The sequence below is a fragment of the Chenopodium album genome, chromosome 21 (assembly GCF_948465745.1).
Source record: "Chenopodium album chromosome 21, dcCheAlbu1.1, whole genome shotgun sequence".
Classification (NCBI taxonomy): domain Eukaryota; kingdom Viridiplantae; phylum Streptophyta; class Magnoliopsida; order Caryophyllales; family Amaranthaceae; genus Chenopodium; species Chenopodium album.
This window is the reverse complement of record NC_137854.1, coordinates 10176866-10201123: the sequence shown is the minus strand read 5'-3', so window position 1 is coordinate 10201123 and position 24258 is coordinate 10176866. Positions and strand designations below refer to the sequence as shown.

Genomic DNA, 24258 nt, shown 5'->3' with positions numbered 1-24258 from the left:
AAACCATTTGTATGGTCGAAAAGGAGACTAGGAGTCTGTCTTTGTCAATTGTCACTCCAAAATAATGAAGTTGGAAGACAAAATGCTCAATTTTAAAACGTGATTGCAAACAAATTAATGCTAATAATGGCATTAATTTATAAGGCTGTTGAAGTTGATAAACCGAGTCCACAAATTCAAGAAGTTGAATCTAAGATTCAAGTCACTTTCTATAGCCTGCAATGTTTCACTTTGGTATTTCGGCACCCACTTTGTAAGTTCAGAATAGCAAGAAAAGCGGACCATTTTTGGGATTTTTCAAATGTACTTGTACCTACGGAGTAGTAAGTTTTGAGTATATGGTCAGCACGACGACTGCACGAGTACACCACTAGTAGAGATGGGTTGGGTTCGAACTTGTTGGAGCTTCAATCACACATCAGTTACTATCTTTTAGCAATGAATCGAGTCGATCTATTCATTTTTAGCAATGAATGGAATAAGTGATTAGCTACTACTGATACTTATCGACAAAAATGACCTCTATGCATACAATTTTTAACAATGTTGTTTTTAATTATGCATTAATGAATAACATATAATAATTATTTAAAAATTTTGTGTGAAACAAGTTAGCAAGATCTTGAAATTATTAAGATCAAAGTTTGTTAAGTTTAAGTGTTTAACCATTAAAACAGAAACTTGTACTCCTTTCTTCACAAAAAAAAAAAAAAAAAAAGGGTATCGATGGATCTGGCCGTGGGTTGTGCTTCAAGCTCTACTCATAAATTATGTATTATGTGGCTTGTGCCATGATTTTTTGTTCAATGAATAGGTACGTAAGCTAATTTTCATTGAATCTTATCATAACTTATGTTTTTAACTCATAAGCTACGTGTCATATCGTGCTATGATCTTGTGTTTAACGATTATTTATTTAAGCTAAATTTCATTTATTTTAAAATTTTAATGTGATGTTTGATAACTTAAATTGAGTCTCATCAATCATCATGCCTTTCCAACAATATGTAGCACAAGCATAATCCACGACTTCACCCATACGGCAACATAATGTGCCACAAATTAGTTTGGCCTAGTAAATAGCGTGTCTTTAAATATAGCTAGCAGCTCACAATCTTACATAAAAACTATATATGAGTAATTGACCTAAAGTGTCATTTGTCACAAATTAGTTGGTGTATCTGACTTTGAACGGTTGAACCCCCTACCCCCATGTCATCGTCCCTGAAATCCCTAACCTTCCCCGCCGCATAAACCCCCAAACTCCACCTCGCCCACCCTCGGAACCCTAGTTTAAGCGGTGGGAAAGGGTTTTTTTTAAGGATTTGGGGGGGGGGGGGTTGTTTCAGGGTGGGCCTATGGTGGTTTAGGGGGAGGACGACGGCAGGGGCGGCATAGGGAAGTGGGTCTGGGCGCAATTGGGGGTGACGGTTTGCCTAGGATGGGCGGTGGGTGGGGGCTATTTCCCCACTTAAAAGTCGCCTCTTGACATCCGCCTGACCGACCATCGCCGCCACCACCAACTGCTGCCTGTAACTAGGGGTGTACATAAACAGGACCGGACCTGAAAATCGACCTGATCCGGACTTGTTGGGACCGGACCTGACCCGGACCTGTAAATTCAGGTCCGGTCCCAGTCCTTAAAATTCAAGGTTTCCGGTCCCGGTCCGGATCAGGTCCAAACCCGGGGTTTTCAGGTCTAGACCTGAAACCCGATAAAATTGTATTTTAGTAGTAAAAAAAAAATTCTTTTTTTTCAAAAATCAAAACAACATATCAGTTTTCATTTCTAAACCCTAAATCCCTCGCACACTTTCTCTCAGCCGACAACCACTCACCCACTCCCCTCGCCCACCAGCGGCATCTCCCATCACCCTAAACCCCCCTTAGCCCTTACGATGCACCAATTACCAAATTGAAAACACTTCACGCTGCCAGCCACCAATAGCAAAACCCCCCGCCTCCTGCACCAGCCCAGCACCGCAAAACCTTCCTGCACGCCGCTGCACCAGCCACCAGCACGAAACCCCCTATACGCCGCTGGCCGTGCTACACCAACCACCAGCACGAGAACCTCCCAGACTAGGGGTGAGCAAACCGGGTACCCGGTCAAAATTTTAGGACCCGAACTTGGAATTGGTTGGAACCGGGTCCTAAAATTCGGAACCGGAATTGGAATTGGTTTAACCGGGTCCTAAATTTTAGGAATTGGAATTGGAACCACCGGGTACCGGTTCCGGTTCCGGGTACCCACTTATGTATGTAATTGTTAAAATATAATACAAATTATAATTCTTATTTTAGTTAGTATCATTATTAGTGTTTAATACTTATATTTATATATGCATTAAGCTATTTGTATTCATGTTAGGTATTAATAATACTTTTTTTATTGTACAAATTAGATACATTTAACATACTTTTATTATTTAAAATTTATTTAGTTTAAGATATATTGGGTAACCGGGTACCCAACCGGTTCCGGGTCCAAAAAGTTGAGAATTGGAATTGGAATTGGTTATAACTGGGTCCTTAATTTATTACCCGGAATTGGAACCACCGGGTCCAATCTCGGTTCCGGACCCGCCGGTTCCTAACCGGTTTCGGTTCCAATTCCGGGTACCCGGAATTTTTGCTCACCCCTATCCTAGACCGCTGCACCACCAACCAGCGTGAGTGCGCGACACACCACCTGCTCGGCTGCTCCGATCCCTAAGCCACCAACCACCAGTCACCCTCACGAGGTGACGCGACAACTGATAGTTCAACCACCGGCGTCAGTCGCGCAACAACCCTTGCTCCAGTCCATATACAAGTCTAGCAAGCTATTTAATTTTTTTTTAAAAAAAACGAAAAGAATTCATGAATCAGGTCTGTTCAGGTCCAAACCCGGACTGGACCTGATTTTCAGGTTTGACCCGGAACCGGACCTGTTGATTCGGGTCCGGTCTCCGGTCCTCGAAATTCACTAATTCAGGTCCGGGTCAGGTCCGGTCCGGTTTTGGACCGGTGTACAGCCCTACCTGTAACCTCTACTTTGTGGTAGGGCTATTCACATTAGGTTAACCGTACCATTAAGGCTTAACGGTACAGTTAACCATTAGATCGGTTACTTAAAAACACGAACCTTAACCGTACCGTTAAGAAACGGTTAACCGCAACAGTTAGCCGTTTCTTAACGGTACGGTTACCGGTTAACCGCTAACTATTAATTAGATTTAAAATCAATACTTTTTGCTCTTCTAATAGTTCCAATCCTATTACATAATTAAATATAAACTATAATAAGTTCTAATAAGTTGGATACAAACGAATAAAGATTCTTATAGAAGAAACTTACATAATTACATACATTTTTTTCCTCGAAAAAGTATATAAAAATATTTTTTTTTTTATTTTAACGGTTAACCGAACCGTCAACTCAAAACTGTAACCGTAACCATAACCGTTAACCGCTACATTAAACGATTCGGTTAACCGTAACCGTTAAATTTTAACGGTACGGTTAATTAATCTATTAAATTTGTCGGTTATACCGGTTAACGGTTACGGTTTTTTTTTGCACACCCCTACTTTTGTGGTTGTGTGGAAAAAGGTGTTGGGGTGTTTGATAAGAGAGAACAAATGGGCTAGGGTTTAGTAAGGGCAAAAATGACCATTTGTTTGAAATGATGGCGGTTTTGATAAACTTGGATGACGGTATTTTACACCCACTAAAATTACTTGGTTAAAAATTAATTAGTAACTAACCTAAAATTTAAACTTATTTTGACCAATCATGTAGTGGCACATGTACATTAAACTTTTTTTAAAAAATTACCTATTCAACCGGTTATAGGTTACTTAGGGCCTGTTTCGATTTACTGAAAACAATTTAACTGAACTGATTGGAGCTGAACTGAAATGAGCTGAAATGGATTGTTTATAAGAGAAAGAAATTAGGAACTGAAGTGCATTAAACTGAATTGAAATTAAGCTGAACAGAACTAAGTACCATTGGAAGAAAATTCATACGAGTATTAAAGTTCAAATTATTAAAAATAATAATCGAAAGTTAAAAAAAATTTGGACGAATGAGATAAAGTTGATATTGTTCTACCGTTGTACTCAGTTCTAATCAATTTTTCATAAAGATAAGGAACGAAAAGCAGGGTGTAAAAGAAAAGTGAAACAGCCCGTCTAGTATGCAACTAGCCACACCGTGTGATCACTTGTAAAAGAATAAAGTAACTCTTATAACACTAAATGAGTAACCCCTTTATCATTGACCAGGTAAATAGGTAACCCCTAAAATACTGATGAAGTATATCTTGTAACATTGACCAAGTAATCCTTATAACACTAACGAAGTAACTCCTATGATAACTGGTCACACAGTGTGATCAGCCACGTATAAGAGCTTTTGAAAGTGAAAAGTAATGAGCTTCAAAAACGGAGGTTAGTATAAGCGGCTTACTCTAAAAAGAAACGAAGAAGTATGTAGATTTTGGAACGGACAAAATAACAAAAATGTGAAGTTATGTACTTGCTTCTAATTTTGATAAAGCTCCTCTGCCACCATTGCAATTTTGCCAGTGAGTTGTCAACTAATTTCTGAACTTCATAAATCAAACCTCCATTTTTTTTAATTAAAATATCTTACATTATGTTCGTTTTCATTCAACTTTAATACTATTTCACTATTTGTACTAGTATTAAATTAAGTCTTGTTAGAATAAACAACTTCAACAAATACCAGACCAAAATTTCATCCACAAAAAAATAACTTGTTCAATTGTGATTGTTAATGTCATTAAGCTATAAATTCCAATTTCTTAGGGAATTTAAGAGTGCTCCATAAATATAATTTCACTCAGAAATTTCCCAAAAAAAAAAAAAATGGTAGCAGTAACAGTAAGTAGCTATTCAACAATGCAATACATGAAAGGATTCAACAACAACAACAGAAGAAGAAGAAGAAGTATGAGAGTGTTTTCAGATCAAGATTTTCCAGCATTTCTTCCTAAACAAATCCAGAAAATTAAAGACCCTTTTGCTAGAAATTTGGCTTTCAGAATTGAACGTTTACCTGTTCAGGTTCTTCTTTCTTCAAATCTTTAATTTTTTTATCTAAAGTTTTCATCTTTAATGTGTAACTTTCATTTTTAAAAAAAAAAAAAAATCTTGAATTTCTGGGGGATTTTGTGTATATGTATTCAGAATCTGAAGTGGGTTTTGAAACTGCATTTGCATGTATCTGTAATTCTGTAAATTGGTTTGAATCTGTTGTTTTGAATTAGCATTTGATTGTGTTGTGTTTGGACTAATTTTCTTTTTAAATGTTACTGTAATTATTTCCAAATTTTAATCTATTTGCTTGTATTTAATTATCTAGTCTCTAGTGCATTTGGATGAGCAGTAGTAGAGGTGGCAAATGAGTTGTTCGAATGGGGGTAATGTCATTACATTAGGCCGATTAGGGTTTGGTTCGGGTAGACTCAATTTCGGGTAATCTTGTTTCATGTCGAATTTAAGACAGTTTTGCGAAGTCTTGTCCATACTAATACTAACAGGGGGGCATAAGAGTGTTGAAGTAGGGCTGCAATTTGATAGTGAGCCAATATAGCCGATAAGAATTATTAGTGTTCAAGCTAGCTTTGGACTGCTTTAAAAGTTTTATATTCTTGTTCAAACTTGCCTTGTTAGCATTTGGCGGTGTGTATGTATGTGTGTGTGTGTTTTTGTTTTGTTTGTGTTCGCGTGTTGCTTTTTTTTTTTGTTTTGCTTGTGTGTATTTAGAGAGTCACAAGTGCAAGTGATGAGAATTGATCCCAAAAGGGGAGCTATAATCACGTGAGCTATCCCTCACTCTCATTTGGCGGTGTATGTGCTTGTTTTAGATTTATGAAAAGTGATCAAGTTGAATTTATTAAACGAGTCTAGAGATACATTTTGACTTAGGTGGTTTTCTTAAAAATATTCGTCCATTTTCTCTAATTTTAATCTATTTACTTAATTTAATTCAATTCAATTTACATACTCTGTATTGTTTTAATGTATTAATACACATTTTTGGCTTTTAAGAGACCTTTAATAATTGTAATGTCAATTAATGTCTTAAATGGTCAAGTTGGTGTTAGTTTAACTATTAATCCTATATGGCAAATCGACTGCTAACAAAAGCTGACATTACACAATAACATGACACAAACCATCAGGCTAGTGTCAAGGGTTTCGGACATGTCTAATTAAACAGGCCAACACGACACGACGCAATTACTATATGAATTGGGTTATTGCTTCCCAACTCGTTTAACTTTGAACATGGCACAATCACGTTTGCCACTTGTAAAATTGACAATTTCATTTCAACAGTTGTAGTTGTCCTGCAATTCATGTCAGTAAAAGTAATGTTTCCTATTAATAAACTACTTCATCCGGCTTGCTTAATAAGCAGATTTGAACAAAAACAAAGGTCCTTGTTCATATAAGTTCATGAACTACTCATTGAACTGGTCGTTTATTTATTTTCATGAACAACTTGTTTCTTAGAAGCTCATTTGTTCATATAAAAGATCATTTGTTGTTAAAATATTACATTATGAGAGAACAAGATGTAGCATCTAGCTATGGATGTGATTATTATGTATTGTGACATTGTAGAGTGATTTCATGTGATGAATAGTTAAAATATTTTCAAATGTCAAAAGCACAGAGCCGAGTAATATGTGTTCATGAAAAAAGCTTGTTTGCTCAAATATTAAAAGAAAGACAAAAAAAATCATGCATATGAATTTTACTCAATTAACAAATGATTTTTCATCATTCATTCATGAACACTATAGCTTATGAAAAGAACTTAGCTTGAACGGACTTTTGAGCTTGAGCTAGCCTAAGTTAAAGAGGAACATGAGCATAAACATGGTAGCTTCATTAAAGCTTGACTCATTTACACCTCTAGCTCCCCCCCCCCCCCCCCCCTTTTGCATTTTGTTGGATTTCTTTGGACTCACTATCATGGAAGACCTATAAAAGAGAAAAAATGATGACAAAGGGTGAAATGGCGATGTTTTTCAAAGCACCAAAGTTTATTCTTTGAACCCTTATGGAATTTATGTCACTTTAACTTGTCTTGATGTGTTAATTACATTGAAAATTTGTAATGAAAGATAAGTGGCTACAATTATAGATTAAAGATGGGGAGAGTACCAATATTCATTTTTTAAGTAGGAAAATAATAAGGTTTTTAGGAATGAATTTTATTTCGTGAATTATACAGAAGTTTGAGGTATATGGTGTAGAAACTTTTTTTTCATTACAAAACTAACAATAGTTAGCCTCCAAAATTATTTTGTAAGTTATGCTAGAGTGAAAAAGTATGTGAGAGGTATGACAATCAAACTAACAAAATTAACAAAAAAAAAAAAAAAAAAAAAAAAATCAGGATTCTCAAAATGACACTTTAATGGAACAATCTGTCCTCTTTCTTTCGCCTTTCAGTTGGCCTTTTTGTTTGTTGGAATTCAGCATATAAACAACTACTTTTTTCCTTTGTTGCTACTGCAGGTCTCATTCTCTGACACCTGCATTATGAGTAGTTGCATTAGGCCATCTATGCAAGGAAATACAAACCCAGTTGTTCTCCTACATGGGTTTGATAGGTGAGGCTCTTTAGGTGATATATGCTGGCATTGTGCGTGTTAGATTTTGTCGCTTAATTTCTACATTATTATAAATTTCCAGTTCTTGTTTAGAGTGGAGATGTGTGTACCCATTACTTGAAGAAGCTGGCGCAGAGTGTTGGGCTGTTGACATTCTTGGTTGGGGATTTTCTGACTTAGGTATGTGTAAATGTATAATGGATTCAAGACTGATTGATTTTTCTCACACAAAGAAGACAGAAAATAAAAAAATAAATAAATAAATAAATAAAAAACTGAATCTTTCATTAATAATACTAAGCTTTTTACAAATCTAGTAGCTTTAGGCTACCACTCTCCAAACTAGTGATCATTAACCACTCTCCGAGGTTGTGACTCAAGGTCACTAGTCTCTTAAAACTCTTATCACCAATTGCCTGCCTAATCCTTTATCATCTCTCTCTATTATTCTAGAATGAGCTTTTGTCTCATGTTCACAGGGGGCGGTTCTCTCTCTATATTTTTTTTTTTACTAAATCTAATGACTATTAATAGAAAAAAAATTAGACTACCCATAATACCCTTCCTGAGGTCAGTTCATTATAGTATGCTGCCTCAATGTACATTACATAATATTATTATAAGTTTTATAACCTCAATATGGTGTGCCAGAACGGTGTCCACCTTGTGATGTGGTATCTAAGCGTGATCATCTGTATAAGGTAACCGTAATATCTTATATCCTCTATCGTTTTTGGTTGTAATGCCACGTTTTCAAGTATTCAGTTGCATGTTTGATGTTTACAGTTTTGGAAATTGTACATCAAAAGGCCGATGGTACTTGTGGGACCAAGTCTAGGGGCCGCTATTGCTGTTGACTTTGCAGTGAATTACCCTGAGTCTGTGAGTCATACTTCATGAGATCTATGTAACACTTTGAGAAGTTAGTCACTAAATTCCTGAAGTCTGAACTATATGTGGCTCATTTTTTCAGGTCAGTAAGTTGGTTCTGATTGATGCAAGTGTGTACTCAGAAGGTATTGGTGGAATGGCACGAATGCCCACTACACTTGCTAATGCTGGCGTGAGTGCCACTATTTTTCGTACTCGTGTATTCTAGATGCTCTTAAACCTCATCATACAATATGACTTTTTGACTGTCTTGGAGCAGCTATCATTATTGCAAAGCATACCGCTACGACTGTATGTGAATAAGTTGGTGTTTAAGAATGTACCATTCAGCACCAACTTTGATTGGATGAACGTGAGCATCTTTCTATCCCTATAAGAGTTCTAACAGTTGTGAAGTTTCCAGATGACCTTGATTTTGAGATTTGACTTTTCTCCTGTGTAACCTTACAGATAAGCCGATTACATTGCCTTTTACCCTGGTGGAGGTATGCAACACTTAGTTTCATGGCTAGTGGAGGTTACAAAGTTACATCTATGATAAAACAGGTTCGTCAGACTTCTGAATAAATCTAAAGTAGTTTCTAGATGCATGTGTAGGATCAAGCACTCCATTTATGAACATAAAGAAGTATGCATTTTACACTTGACAGGTCAGACATCGAGCACTTATCATCTGGGGAGAGGATGATCAGATCATCCGGTACAAGCTTGCATATGTAAGTCCATGTTATCTTTCTGAGATATGTACTTCTGAATTCACAACTGAAGTTTAGCATAATTTACATTTTTATGAACCTGTTAAAAGGGACTTATTATAGAAAAACAAGCTCATATGCTAGCATTAATGACTAGTGAAAACCCTCATCTCAGAAATAGGCAAAATAGTGGATTTTCTTTCATAAACAGCCCCCACTTAGTAAGAAAAAAAATCCATGAACAACCCTGTGTAGGCGAATAAACTAGGAATCAGATCATCAGAAGATGTCACTGAAATTCGGCAAGTATTTCCCAGATATTAAATGGGGTGTCCCTCAATTTGAATGGAGGATTGCATGTCCTATCCCTTGTCATTCAATTTTAGTATTTACTAACATATATTGGCATCCCTTGATCTTTTCTATTGTGTCACCCAGAGGTTGTGTGGTGAATTGCAAAATGCCATACTGCGCCCGATACCAGATTGTGGACACATCCCCCATGTAGAAAAGCCATCTGCCGTTGCAAACTTGATCCTTAAATTTGTTCAAGAAGACTACTGTGGCGTTACCATGTGAGTGTGTCCACCTGGCCAAATCCAACTGTTCTTGTACTTAATCTTGCCCACTTCAGAGAATTTATCTAGATACCAAGGTAATTTTTTACCAATAGTAGTAAATTTTATTTGAATTCAAGTGTAATGGGTCATACTATTATAGGTATATGAGAGTAGTTATAGACTTATAGCCGTTTAATACATCTATGATGTGCTAACTCTTTCGAGTTCTGGGCTAATGCTTGTGAAAAGGCAATGAAAACCCATGAATGCATAAAGTATAAATTAGATACAATTTTTTCCCTTAAAACGTACCAACTTCGTAATGTTACAAATGTGATGTACTCGTATGTAGAATAATACTCCACTTTGTATTTGTAGATTTCGGGAAATATCATCGATCATAGTGAATTCCATTGATCAATATTTTTATAGGGTTACACTGAGAGTCCTAATTATACTACATATTATGTAACTAATCATATGCTTTCAAAAAAAAAAAGGGTAACTAACCTGTCTAACCATATATGTAAAGATATCATAAAGATATTCTTATACAAAATATATCATAAACCTAGAAGGAAAATATTCTGCATATATTCTCTATCAATATTAAATGTTTATATACCACCCTTCCATTACTTGATAAAAGGCATAGTACGCTCTGCCTGAGTGCCTGACCATTGACCAGTGCATCTATGCAAGGTTTTGTCAAGTACTCATACAATTACTTGAGTTTGTGTATATGCATGACGGCATGGATCTACTACTTGTGAAGGTTCTGATGAATAGCTTTAGCATGGTCCTTGCACTTTCATTACCTTTTATGTGTAAATTCCTTACACTTGTGTAATCGCATAGGCATGATGCCATTGCCATAAATAAATAGATTTTGAAGGAAACTAAGATTTTGCATGACAAATAGTTTGTGATGAATTAGGCCCTGTTCTTTTCACCTTAAAAAAATAATATTAAGTAAAAATAATTTCAGTTCAGTAAAAATAAGTTCAGTTCAGTAAAATTAATTTCAGTCAAGTAAAAATAATTTCAATTCAGTAAAAATAAGTTCAGTTCAGTAAAATTCAGTTTTCTTAAAGAAGAATTATTATAGAAAATCAGTAAAAAGTAATTTTTGTTTAGTAAAAATAATTTAATTTCAGTAAAAATAATTTCAGTTCAGTAAAATTAAGTTCAGTTTAATAAAAATAAGTTCAGTTCAGTAAAAATAATTTCAGTTCAGCAAAATTAAGGTGAATCAAACAAGGCCTTACTCCGTAATTATATATATTTATTAATTTTGCGATTAGGCCTATTGGACTCAACTGATTTGAAAGGCTTGTAACATAAGCTCTCAAAGATCAAAGAATAAACCATGAATTTTCACTTTTGAGTCGGTCGAGTTTGATTGTTTGAATATAATTTGAACTCACTTAAATCTAAGTTTGAATTTAGATTTTTTTTAAAAGATTGGTTAATCTATTGGGTCAAGGCAAATATTATCAACATAACTATGCATGGCCCATGACCTCATTGACGTGTCTCTCTAATCGTGTTAAAATATAATTTTTTTTGTTGGATTTGGACAATTCGTGATACACTAACTTTCACATGCGGCCAGCCACAATTTTTTTTCTGGAAGAATAGTCGGGGTTACTCGGTCAGTCACGAGTTACTTGATGGATTAGGAATTACTCGATTGGTCAGGGGTTATTAGGTCAGTTAGAGTTATCTGATCAAGGGTTACTCGTGTGTTAGCTAACCACACACAAAAGCTGTTGTTCGTGATAACCTGATCCATGCTATAAGTCCTACAACTGCTTGGGTTCCTTAACTTCCTTTGGATTTTCAAATGCGGAGTTTGAACAAGAGATGTGATTATTGTAGAATTAGGAAGCAAATCATGTGTGTGTGTTGGGGGACTTGGGGTAGAGGGAGGGGGTGTTCTAAAAAAGTGGCTATTGCACATTTACCAATGCCCTACAGTGGATTTGGAACTAATTAAGATGTGACTAATTAAAAAGCGAATAGAATAATCTACCATTATTGAGTCATGACATATTAACCATGAAAGCTACACACTGCCATGCACCCCAAAAAAAAAAAAAAAATTCGTTATAAATCCAAAGTATGATTCCTTTTGCAAGTTGTCATCTACAATTTGCTAGATTTAAATGACAATTATTGTTAATACGACTAATTAAACAAGATTTCTTACCTACACGAGATTAGAGTACCTCTGTTCAGGGGTGGTTCCGAGTATGTACAGGGTGTCGATCGCATAGAGTTTCCTGAGTGAAACTACTATAAAAGGCCCAATTTTTTAATGTAGTAACATACTTTTCCTCACAAAAATGATTTTAGGGCCCAATTTAACAAAATTGCAGTGGGTCACTTTCAGTATTAGCGTTTGTAGCCCCACCTCAGTCTCCATTTAGACATAGTTTTGCCAAATGTGGCCTCCATTTCTTTTAAGTGAAACATTTTCTAAATTCGCCCTTTTTGTTAAAGTATCATATTTATAAATTTGAGGATCCAGAAAATTTTCAACAGCCAAATTGTTGCTCTAAAAAAACGAAGAGATACAAATGCAAATTGCATGAGAAGGACCTAAAACATGGTTGATCCATTCTCACGTGGAGAGCCTTTGAAAATAAGATCAAGTACGAGTACTTGATTAGTAGCCGCCAGCCAGCTGATGACATTATTTTTCTAGTGTTAATGCACACTTAAACTGACTAATACACTAACTAATCCAAATTCACATGTGCCCCTTGTCATTTGTGTGCCTAATCTCTTTTTCATTTGTGTACATTTAAGCATCAATCTTCTAGTACTTTCTGCTTAATGATTACAATCCATGTCATCCAGCCTAATACATACCAAAATTAGACACCCAAATGGAATAATATGACCCTTTTAGTCTTTGGGCTTTTCCAAAATTTATTACTTGTAACATCTATTATTCACATGTAACATTGAACCATCTTTTAAAAGTGTGTGCACATGTTAGTTGTCCAAATTAGATGTGAGGTGGAATAGTATTCTAGGTTTCAAAATGAGTCGATCACTTTGATACGGTCTAAACTGAGAACTAATCACTGGGTCAAGCGTGGCCTAAGAAAAGAACCCACATGTGAGTTTATATCACACTGAAGACTACATTGAAATCTACTGTGTGAGTTATTTCACCTATTACCAATTAATACAGAAAAATGCTTGTGATCACTCTCGTTCGATCATTTGATGCATATAGGCTCACTGGCTCATTGAAGATTTATAATTTTGGTAAAGGTCGTACAAGAAGGAATATTAGGTCATCTTTGTTGCTTTCTTAATGTATTTATTTTAGGCAAAGAATCCATTTTGGGGAGGGTACAATAAACATTACTCTATTTCTATTCACAAACTTATTGGTGCACACTTATTAATCCATTATAGTACGTCCTTGGTGCTTGTTACTTTGGCTCATTTCGATGTTGACATTGTTATGGGAATGTAAACAGAATATTGAGCCCCGATTCTTTAGACTCCTCGTGATGCTTGAAAGATGAGTCCTTGGCCTCTTGGTATTTGAAAGGTGATTTAAGCTAAGCCTCGATTCTCTGTGTCCCTCTTTTGCACATCTTTACTCGTAATAAGGTTCGCTCTTGAATAACGTACAGTAGACAAGAATTCATGACAAAATTACACGTAGTTTTTAATGAAATTTGCACACCTTTGTTTATTAACTATATTTAGTACGACTGAACGAGTATCTCAAGCAAATATTTTAGATACGATATGATTTTCTCATTAGATTATAATATTAAACAAAATAGTACTACTACATCTAAAGTCTCTAGGCTAGCTAAGCATAGATTTACATGTTTTTGAAAATAGATTCCGATTACAAAAGGCTAAAAAAAGGCATTAGGAGAAGATGATGATGTTGGTTCATCCCGAATATCAAATTCTCCTTGCATTACCCACAGCGCAAAATAGAATCAATGCCCACAAACCCTAACTTTTCACACCACAAACAAGCTAAAAAAGAGGAATATTTTTCCAAGATAACGAAATGGGTTATGAATTGTCCCTTTCCGATGATTCCCTACTTGTAAACATACCATTCACCAAAATCTAGTCCATTGATCTAAGCCGCGAAGTTTTACTAGGCACGGAAGACCAACAAGCCTGAAAAGAGGATCAGTGTAAGCGAGAAAAGGGTGCCTTGGAACGTAGACGGACTATCATTTGAGTTATAGTCTGGCATGCCACCGGTGGGACCCATGCCAGGGCTAAATATTCCACCAGGGGGGGTACTCAATCCAGTAGTTGATCCTCCGGTTCCAGTGGATATGCCTCCTGGAGTTGAGGTTGGAATACCGCCCATACCACCACCGGTAGCAGTAGAAACCGAGCTGCAAATCAAACACAGCAGCGTTAATCTTTGAACTAATTTCATACATATCATGTCCACTGAATAACTTTTTAATTATTCTTTCACCAAAAACACTTCATGTTGAAACAACTACGCAGTTCAAATGTTGACATCAAAAACTAGATTTCATACACATGACAATGATCAAAGATAAGGCAATAATTCCACCAAATAATGCCAGTCACAAAACACCCAAAAAATCGAAAAGACAACCAACAATGCACGGAGAGGAAAAAGAGATGCTTGCTCCCAAAAATGCAATATGAGTACAAAGTAATCCTAGTACGGAGTATGTCATTTTGTGGTCGTGTGTACCCACAACCTTAGTCTTAAATAAACCCTAACCATCAACCTAAATTAAATGTACTAGCTACTCGTATTAGTAAGGCTAAGCTAAATTACCCCGTACTAAATCAAGCATACTCGTTGCTTCTAAACGCACAAATTAGAATAATTACAGTCGCAGTCAAAGATGATACAATGGCAATCTAGCACGTTCATAAATCATTACGAGACAAGCAAAAATTCACCAAGAAAATATTCACCCACCTCACATTTTCTGAAAGCAAATTCACATTGTCAGAATTAATAAATATGCTCACCAAATACGTCTCGCTTTCTGGTTGAATGTATTGATGAAGTGTGCAAAAATGGCAACAAATTTAAAGACTGAAATAAACACACATGACATTACACCCGCATGCACCAAACTGAAGAATAAGAAAGAAAAAAAGACAAGTAGTACTGAACTAACAGACATCAAGCTAGTTGTTTAGTCAATTATCATCGGATGCCCCAATTAATTAATTAAACATCAACGTCGTGACAGCTAAATCGTCCGATGAAAACAAAATATATGAAGTAATGAAGTAGATTTATTAATCTACTTTGATTTTGTACTCAGTATATGTTTAAGCATGATTTAGGTAGATCTACGTGGGTTTATTAATTGATTAACTTTATGGGAAATTGAGTTATTCACTTTTCACGAGTGTATCGGTATCTTACACCGAAACGGGCAAGGGCATGCAATGCCTTAGACCAAATCTGAATTATGATAAATGGAGTACATTATAAAATTTGTTGTTAAGTAAGAACATCATGAAAGCGACTATGAAGATAAAAGAAACATAATCTTGTGGACTCTTACACATCTATACACGAGTACATAATGCGCATCAGGCTCTTAAAAGAGAGCACAAACAAATTAAAGAACACGAAAAATCAAGTCATGTTCATGAATCCATGTAAAGTTTTTATGTTGTTTTATTTTCAACTATTTATAATTTTGTTTTTGCATGTACGTTCTTTTAAGAGCATGATACACTTCATGCTCTTTACTGTGGGAGTGTGGGATCTAAGCTTTGTGGTAATTTAAATCCACCCATAAAAAAGGCTATCAATTACTCCAAATTGTTTTTGACATAATTAATGTCTTGTGTTATGCCAAATAATCCGATGAATCTACTGTGTCATTCTTCAAAAAATGACACCATAACATGCTGATGTGGCATGTTATGGTTGGTCAATTTTTCCTTTATTTTTAAAAGGTCAAAATGTATTATAATGTATGTATAATTATAAATACAAGTATTAAAAAGCATACATACTATAAATACAATTTTAATACATTATGGCTATTAAAAATAATTTAAAATCAAAATCAAAATACTAAATAAGGACCAATTAGATTTTGCCATGTCAACATATTGTGGTGCCTTTGTTAAAGAATGACATTGTAGAATTTAAATAATCCTTATTAAAAAGAGAGAATCTTTCAAAAGACCTTTTTGTAAGAAGGTACTAAGTGAGGTGCTTTTTAAGTGGAAATATACATAGAATCTTACAGTAAATTCACTAGTTAAAGATGAAAAAAACAGAGAAGCCAACATCATAGCTTTTTTATTCTTTTCTTTTGCTTATTTTTCTTCAATAAAACATCAAATATTTAGCAAAAATCATAGAAACTATTTTAACATTAACAAAACCAAAAAATAAAAAATAAAAAAATCAACATATAAAAAACTGATAGATCCATACAAGTCATACACATTTAGAAATATAGATAGAGAAATCATACCCTCCACTAGTAGGAAATGTGCATCCAGATGGCACAGCTAAAAATAAAACAAAAGAAAAAAATCAGAATATAATCAAACCAATAAATAATCTATTAATTTAAAAATATCAAATTGACTAAATTAATTAGAGAGGGTGAGACATAAACATACTTGAAGGGAGGTTGTTAGAAGGGGTGGCAGCACCAGAAAAAACACAGGAATCCTGAACTTGACCCTTATTTTGGAAATAACTATTAACAGCATAATCACAAAGAGCCTTTGGATCATCTTGTACATAACAAGGTGCTCCTGGTTGTATTGCCTTACAATCTGCTCCTGCTCCACATGCATAATCTATTACCTTCTGGTATGCTGTTGGATCTTGTGCTCCTGCTTTACAGATGCAGTATGTTCCACCTACAAAATCAAAATTTTAAAAAAGTATTTTTTTTTTTTTATTTTTAATTACATAAAATTGGAAGATATACATATGTCAATTCCAATTTTGAAGATCAATTTTGTTGAAATTTTAGGATTTGCCCATAACTTTTTTTTTGTAGAAGAAATGGGTAAAAATCAAATCTTTTGAGTGTCCAATTAGACCCACTAGCTTAATTTTTTTATTTAAGTTAAATTTTAAAAGGAAATGAGAAAATTTGAAATCTTTGATTGTTTTGGCATAGGGAATGAGGTAAAAATTAAAACTAAAGAAAGAAAGAAAATCAAGAAAATGAGGAAATTTGAAAGCTTTGATCATTTTGGTTGAGGAAATAGGATAAAAATCAAATCTTTTCAGTGTTCAAGTAGAACCAAAAACTTACTTTTTGTTAAAAAAAAATGCAACACAAAGAAAATTTGAAACCACCCATCAAATTTTCAGTTAATTCATTGATTAAAGATCAAATCTTTAGAGTGTTATAAAGTAGACCCACAATCTAAAAACATATATTATAAAGATTAAACATAACACCAGCAAAAAAACAGAGTTAGAAGAGGCTTACTTGAATAAGTAGTGAAGCTTAGAAAAAGTGCAAAGAACAATAAAACAGCCATGATTAGAGATGAAAGTTATGAGCTCAAAATCAAGGTTCCAATTAAAAAAAGGGTTCCTTTTTTTTTCTAAGAGAGAAAGAGAATGAATGTGAAATAAAGAAGAAAATTGAAGACAAAAAATAAGGAGAGAGAAATGGAAGTCTGATGGTGGGACTGATGAGAGAAGAAGAAGTGGGGGGTTGGAAGTGTTAAAATTTGTCTAAATAAGGTTTGCCATTTGTATTGTTTTTTGGTCCTTTTTATACTCCTACACAAAGGACTAAAGGAGAATACTAGGATGGCTGTTACTTTAACTTAAATTGTGCAGTATTTTTCTAGTTGTTGAGGTTAAAATGTTAAATGTCATTACCGTTTTATTAATGACATAGCATTTTCCTTTATTAATTAAAAAAAGGAATTATTCAAAAAAAGAAAAGAAAATCACAAATTTTTGTATGCGGCTGGTCACATGGTGCGGCAGGGGTTACTTGTATGATGTTACTGGTTTTGTCAGGGGTTACTTATAAGTGTTACTTCTATTCTGGGGTTACTTGTATGGGTGTTACTGGTTTTGTCAAGGGTTACTTGTAGGTATTATATGTATGGTGTTACTGGTTTTGGTCAGGGGTTACTTGTAGGGTGTTACTGGTTTGGTACGAGGTTTTGGTCCGGGGTTACTATAGGGGTTGATATATTACAATAGATAATACAAGTAACCCATACAAGTAACCCCAAATACAAGTAACATCCTACAAGCAACACCTATAAGTAAGCCCAGAAACAAGTAACCTAAAATACAAGTAACACCATACAAGTAACCCCTGTCGCACCATGTGCCCTGCCATACTGAAAAAGCTCTGAAAGAAAATATATACTCAGTACTCGTATTATTTTGTAGGGAAACTGGGAAAGATAAAATATCTGTTACAGAGTACATCACTAGTAATATTCAAAATTAGTTTAGAATCAACTCTTTGCATTCAACTCATTTGGTCATTTCTACATTAAATTATGGGCATACTTTGAATCGTTATAAATTAGACATATTTTTGTAAATAAAAACAATATACAAAGTATTTGTTGCAACTAATTAGAATTTGTGATGTATGTTTCATCTTATATTAACTAATTTTATCTTATTTTAGAAGAAAAAAAAAAATACAAAGTAGTATGTAATATGTACAGACAATTTTAGAAAAAAAATAATTCAAATAATTCAATGAGAGAAAGTTCAAACAAAACATAAACTGTATAGATAGAATGAAATGATTACAAATATATTAAAATAAGTTAGGGTTTATTCACATTTACTGAACTGAACTGAACTGAGCTGAAATGAATATTTTATGAGATAGGAATATTAGGAGCTGAACTGAACTGAAATGATTGGAGCTAAAATGAACTGGACTGAACTGGAATGAACTGAACTGATTGGAGTTGAAGTGAACTGAAATTAAGTAAATGTGAACAGGCCCTAAATGTAAAAATACCCCATTAAAAAATTTTAAATATGATATACTTAGAAAATTAGATGAATCAAAGAAAGCAAGATGAGTTGAACAAAGTCTAATTTGAATATTTTAGCAAGACTATTTTTTTTAATCTCATTTTTGCCAAACTAAATTATTGATTACAAAATATTACTCTATTCTCGAATAAGGGACTTAAGTAGAATAAGGGACTTAAGTTTTTTTTTTAAAAAAAAAGTGTCGGTGTAATAACGATGAAATCATGAAATAGGAGAATACCCATGACAAAAATGTCACAATTGAAACAAACAAGAAGGAAAAAAAAATGCAACCATTTTACAAACGTACAATTTCTCCTAGAACAACTTTTCTAAAAATAAAAAATGATAGTACAATAATTAGATGCACTCATTAAAAAAAATTGTACAACATATAAAAGTTTGTTATTCTCCCCGTACTTATAGAGAATATACTGATAAATTCGTTTATCAAAATTGAAATAAATCAACAATTTTTTTTATCAAGTACGGAGTATGAGTCCCACTATTATTAATATATACACGAAAATGTCATGTTTACTAGATATATATGTTGTTTTACCAGGGCTTCTACTTATTTATATACGTACATAATTTTAATTGATACACATATCAGTATATAATTCAACCTTTGAAATAAATTTATACTGATAATGTCAAAAGTCAAAGCGTAAAACAAATACTTGCTCCGTGAATGATACTTGTATGTTAAAACAAAATTCCAGACCCTGAAGGCTGCACAAAGGCGAGAAGAGAACATCTCGAAAAGGTTCAAAGAGCAGATATATTGAAGCAGTTAAAAAAAACAAGGAATTGTTGTTTTTTAGGAAGTTGAAGACAATATTTAAGTAAAGACTAGTCAGTCATACTACTCTAGTTTAAGTTACAAGGAAGATCTTGGATTCTGGGAACATTACATGGGTTTTGTTATAAGTAATCCTTGTCTGCAAATGCGAATTAAAGGGTTTAAGTGTACTGTGTTTTATGTTTTGTGTCTGTGATTCACTGGCCGTTCCAACGGTCTTTAACTCATCTGGGTTGTGTGAGGTTCGAATCTAACCACACCCTAACTTCACCATGGTTAAGTTTGGTTTGCATTTTGCACGTGGGACCTACACTAACATTGAGCTAGCTTTGCGAGTTTGCGGAGGCTCTCGAGCCTCTCATTGTGGTGGGATAACTAGTTACATACTCGTTTTGTTTCATTTTGTGTTGTATGAACTGAACTAAACTAAACTGATTAGAGCTGAACTGAACTGAACTGAATTGAATATTTTATGAGAGAATGAAATTATAAATTGAGCTAAAAACAATGTAAATAGAACAAGCCCTTAATATCATGTAAAATTGATGAGATTATTAAGCCCTATTCTTTTGGACTTTCCTGTAGACCTTTTCAGTTCAGGTTGTTTCAGTTTATTTTAGTTCAAGTTGTTTCAGTTCACTTCAACAAATTATAGTAGTCCAAAAAACGAGGCCTTGTGTATTAAATGTGAGCTTGCGGCTAAATAATACTGGTATAAAGTATAACATTGGCATTCTATATAATTTTAAGTATGAGACAAATTTAGACAAACATTTTCATAAATTGAGCCAAACAAAAGTGGTAATTACTTCATTTATAAATATATTGAAGTACTTAAAATATCTTCTATTTATGCCAAAAACATTTTTTTTTATGCTATAACATGTATTGTGATGACTTGTGAGAAAGCCATGAACAATAATACGAGTGGGCTATAAGAGTGAATAAAATAACCATAGAAATCTAGCTCTAAAAAGGCATGAATAAATAGGTGTACGCTATAGATTTTGAGATAGATGATTGTGGTTGGATTCTATACATAAGAGCCTAGATTTTAAGAGATAATGGGAGAATGTTGAAGCTAAAAGGTTTTGATGATGATAAACTTAAACTAAAGCAAACTCAACTAATAAAGGTTTTCAAGTGTTTGATTAGTTTAGGTGAAGTTGATCGTGGTGATGGAAGAAGTAACTTAAATTAAGAAGACATGAAAAGATCTTTATACAAAAAGTTAAACAAAGAAGAAGAAGAGATCTCTAACAAGAACTGAGTTCCTTAACAGGAACATTCCCTAACGGGAACTTGAAGACAGCAAGCTGAGGTCCCTAAAGGAACTTAGTCTGCGTGAAGCCCAAATTACCTACCTGTACAGAGCGCGGCGTAGCAATATAACTTTGCTAAGGTTTTTATATTCTAGATTTATTGTTAAATATGTTAAGTAGGTTATGCACGAGATTTATTAGAAGCGTGGCAAATTAGCTTGGTAAATAAATTAAAAGGGAAAAGATAAAAGATAGATTTTAGAAAAAGTTTTTCTAAAATGTTTTATTTCTTAAAATTGGTTTGTTAAAAAGATATTATTCTTTTTAACAATATCTTTCTATCTTATTTTCCAGAAAATATTTTCTTCAAATAAGATTTACGGTTTTAATGATAAGTAAAGTTAACTTGTTTATCTTTTAGAAAACCTACTTTCTATACAAGTCATACTTGTATAAATAGTAGAGATCGAAATGGTTTAAGGTGTTTGTGAGTTTATGCGTGGAGAAATCACAGAGCATTAATTGAGTAAGTTTACCAAGCTTTTAACCTTGTCATATTAGTTTCGGATTTCATACATAGCTTGCCTATCATATACTAGGTGTCATACACTTGTATTGGTTTAGGTTATTTGGGTGAGTTTGTTATTTTTACATCGCATACAGATTGTGCAAGCTTCTAGTGTGAAGTTGAGAGTTTTGTACTTTGGGAGTACGAGTGAATCTAAGTGTGGTACTTAGATCGGGTAGGATAGGGTCCTATCGAGTAGCAAGTTCAATCTGGAACTTATGAGTAAAGGTCTATGCATAATAGGTTGTAACTTGGTGTTTGCTCTATTATAGTGAAGTGGTTTGTGTTTGAAATCCCTAAGGTAGGGTCGAGGTTTTACTTCCAGTTGGGTTCTGGAAGGTTTCCTCGTCAAATTTGTGTGTCTTTGTAAGTTCCTATATATATGCATTGTTTTATTATTCTGCAAAAGTAGTTAATAAGAACTCACATACAATTCACCTCCCTCTTGTATTAATCATCTCAACTAACAGAGAAGTTATCATTAAGCTACTACCTCTGTCCTTCGTATGAATCGTATCATAAATTAGGCAAATTAAACATCAAGTTAGATGTATGTGCTGAATTACATATAACAAGTTGGTTGTAAATCGAATATATTGCTTATTAGTGAGTGTTAGTTGTTGAACGTGAATGGTAGGAACAGTCAACAAAAATGGGAGTTTCAATATCAAGCAAGTCAAACTTCAAATGAAAGAATGCCGCCATGCATGTAGATTTGTGAGTCGCAAAACTTTGAAGGAATAATTTACACTTTTAAAACCAATTGCGATGTTACAATTCTACCAACTTACCATACATACCAATCTACCATACCACCATACGCCCACACCAAAATGACCAAATTGAATCTAACAATTAGTTTTTATTTTTTTTTATATTTATTTATTTATTTTTATTTTTATGTTTGTTAATAAATGGATAGAAATCATAGAATAATATTTCCCCTATCTCTAAAAAGTTTGTCTAAGGGTCTGTTCACATTTACTGAATTGAGCTGAACTGAACTGATTGGAGCTGAATTGAACTGAAATGAATATTTTATGAGAGAAGAAAATTAGGAGCTGAACTGAGTTGAACTGAACTGAACTAATTGGAGCTGAGCTGAAATGAACTGAACTAATTGGAGCTGAACTAAACTGAACTGAAATTAAATTGAAGTAAACAGGCCCTAAGCTAGTTTGACTTGTAAGATGATCGTTTTCCATGAGGATTTAAGCAAGAGAAATAAAATAAATAAGACAATATGAATGTGGGGTTAGAGTGGGAGCCTTCCCGGAAATAATGCAATAATATTATGGGAATTTTGACAATTACCACCTTCTGTTATGTCCATTTTAGCAATTACCACCTTCTATTTTTTTTTTAAGAAAATTACCACCTTCTATTTTCAAAAATATCAAAAGTTACTACCTTCTTGCTCCCCAACTACCACGTGACGTCATTTTGAGCCCATTCTTTCCCTTCCTTCCCTATTCCCCTCACATTTCTCATTCCTAACTCGATTCTCATCTCTCATTTCACTATTTTTCCCCCAAACAATCAAAAACACTTCAATTCACTCCTCCAAATCAAAATTGACGAACAATTATTGGTGGTTTGCCGGAAAAAAAGTGAATGGGGAGATGAGAATCTTAATAGCAATGAGAAATGTGAGGGGGAGGGAAGGGAAGAAAACAATCGTTATAAAAATACACTGTTTTATAAAAATAAACTGTTGCATTCACTTTACACAACCCTTGAAAAAGAAAAGATCAGATAAGAGAACAATAAAAGTTGGGCATATTTCTTGCCATTTTTTCAAGATTTTGGTGGCAGTATGCGATGGAACCAAATTGAGAAGCTCAACTTGTAGCTATAGGAAATTAGTAACAACGTTGTCTTTTAACAACTGAGTGGGCCGCCCGGCTTGCTTCAAGCCCATATTTTTTCTAAAATTATAAAGTGTAATTTTGTATTTTCTACCCACACAAAATATTTTTTCTTTCTTTTTTTTTTTAAAGTCCATTTGTTTCTCAAAAATATGGTCCATAGTTTAAAGATCGTGGACAATTGAGAGGAAATATTATTTTCGTCAATTTGGAACGTTATAGCATCAACACTCATAGCATAAAAGTATAACCCTAAAATCGCAAAAAACTACTACACTTCTGGTATAAAAGTATAACATGTGTTTTTTTTTTTTTTTTTTTTTTTTGGGTAAGAAGAAGGGGGCTCGCTCATTTAAGGGGGGAGATAAGGGATTTCCCTCAAATGAATGCCATAAAGTTTGATCCCTAAACCTCAGGGATATGAGGTGGGAGCAATACCACAACTCCATCACCTCAACCTCTATTACAAGTCACACCACGTATTTTAATACTCGTACATAAATATTCGATTTTAATTTAAGTATTGATTGTATTTTAAAGTTGTTTCAACTAAATAAGGGCCTGTTCATATTTACTTAAGTTCAGTTCAGTTAAATTCAGTTCAGCTCCAATCAGTTCAGTTCAGTTCAGCTCCTAATTTCCTTTTCTCATAAAATATTCATTTCAGCTCAATTCAGTTCAGTTCAGCTCCAATCAGTTCAGTTAAGTTCAGTTTAGCTCCAATCAGTTCAGTTCAGCTCAATTCAGTAAATGTGAACATACCCTTAAGTTGGAATCCAAAATTAAATTGGCAGGCTTAAAAAAAAACTACAATTAACATGCATTGTCGACTTGTCGTGCAATTCAACTTGCTAGGTGAAGTCGGTGGAGATTAAGGGGATTTATCAAGCCGAGCTTGCTTGTGAACTACTCAATGCTAAGTTTGGTCAAAACTCAATCAAAATTTAGCTCAC

General features: G+C 34.1%; 2 protein-coding genes across 2 annotated transcripts; one reads left to right on the top strand and one right to left on the bottom strand.

Annotated features, from left to right (window-relative positions):
- Positions 1-126: 126 nt before the first annotated feature.
- LOC145600340 (alpha/beta hydrolase domain-containing protein VTE7-like) lies at positions 127-10029 on the top strand. The gene is made up of 12 exons (XM_081656254.1): positions 127-234; positions 4273-4280; positions 4857-5076; positions 7546-7640; positions 7723-7820; positions 8292-8341; positions 8427-8522; positions 8614-8703; positions 8791-8883; positions 8982-9077; positions 9182-9247; positions 9665-10029. Exons 1-12 carry the CDS (start codon positions 127-129, stop codon positions 9803-9805), a joined length of 1161 nt encoding a protein of 386 aa, XP_081512380.1. The 3' UTR covers positions 9806-10029.
- A 3521-nt stretch (positions 10030-13550) lies between these two features.
- Positions 13551-17508, bottom strand: LOC145601808 (PLASMODESMATA CALLOSE-BINDING PROTEIN 1-like). Its single transcript, XM_081657883.1, has 4 exons — positions 17265-17508; positions 16435-16680; positions 16284-16320; positions 13551-14183 (listed from the first exon to the last, which is right to left on the bottom strand). The coding sequence occupies exons 1-4, from the start codon at positions 17314-17316 to the stop codon at positions 13934-13936; spliced, it is 585 nt and encodes a 194-aa protein (XP_081514009.1). The 5' UTR covers positions 17317-17508; the 3' UTR covers positions 13551-13933.
- Positions 17509-24258: the final 6750 nt, after the last annotated feature.

Coding starts and splice junctions, on each gene's coding strand:
- LOC145600340 (XM_081656254.1), top strand. CDS start 127: ATGGCATTAATTTATAAGGCTGTTGAAGTTGATAAACCGAGTCCACAA. Junction 8,884..8,981: donor CCAACTTTGATTGGATGAAC/GTGAGCATCTTT, acceptor GTAACCTTACAG/ATAAGCCGATTACATTGCCT. Junction 9,248..9,664: donor TCCGGTACAAGCTTGCATAT/GTAAGTCCATGT, acceptor TGTGTCACCCAG/AGGTTGTGTGGTGAATTGCA.
- LOC145601808 (XM_081657883.1), bottom strand. CDS start 17,316: ATGGCTGTTTTATTGTTCTTTGCACTTTTTCTAAGCTTCACTACTTAT. Junction 16,681..17,264: donor AAGCTTCACTACTTATTCAA/GTAAGCCTCTTC, acceptor TTGATTTTGTAG/GTGGAACATACTGCATCTGT. Junction 14,184..16,283: donor ACATTTCCTACTAGTGGAGG/GTATGATTTCTC, acceptor TTTGATTTGCAG/CTCGGTTTCTACTGCTACCG.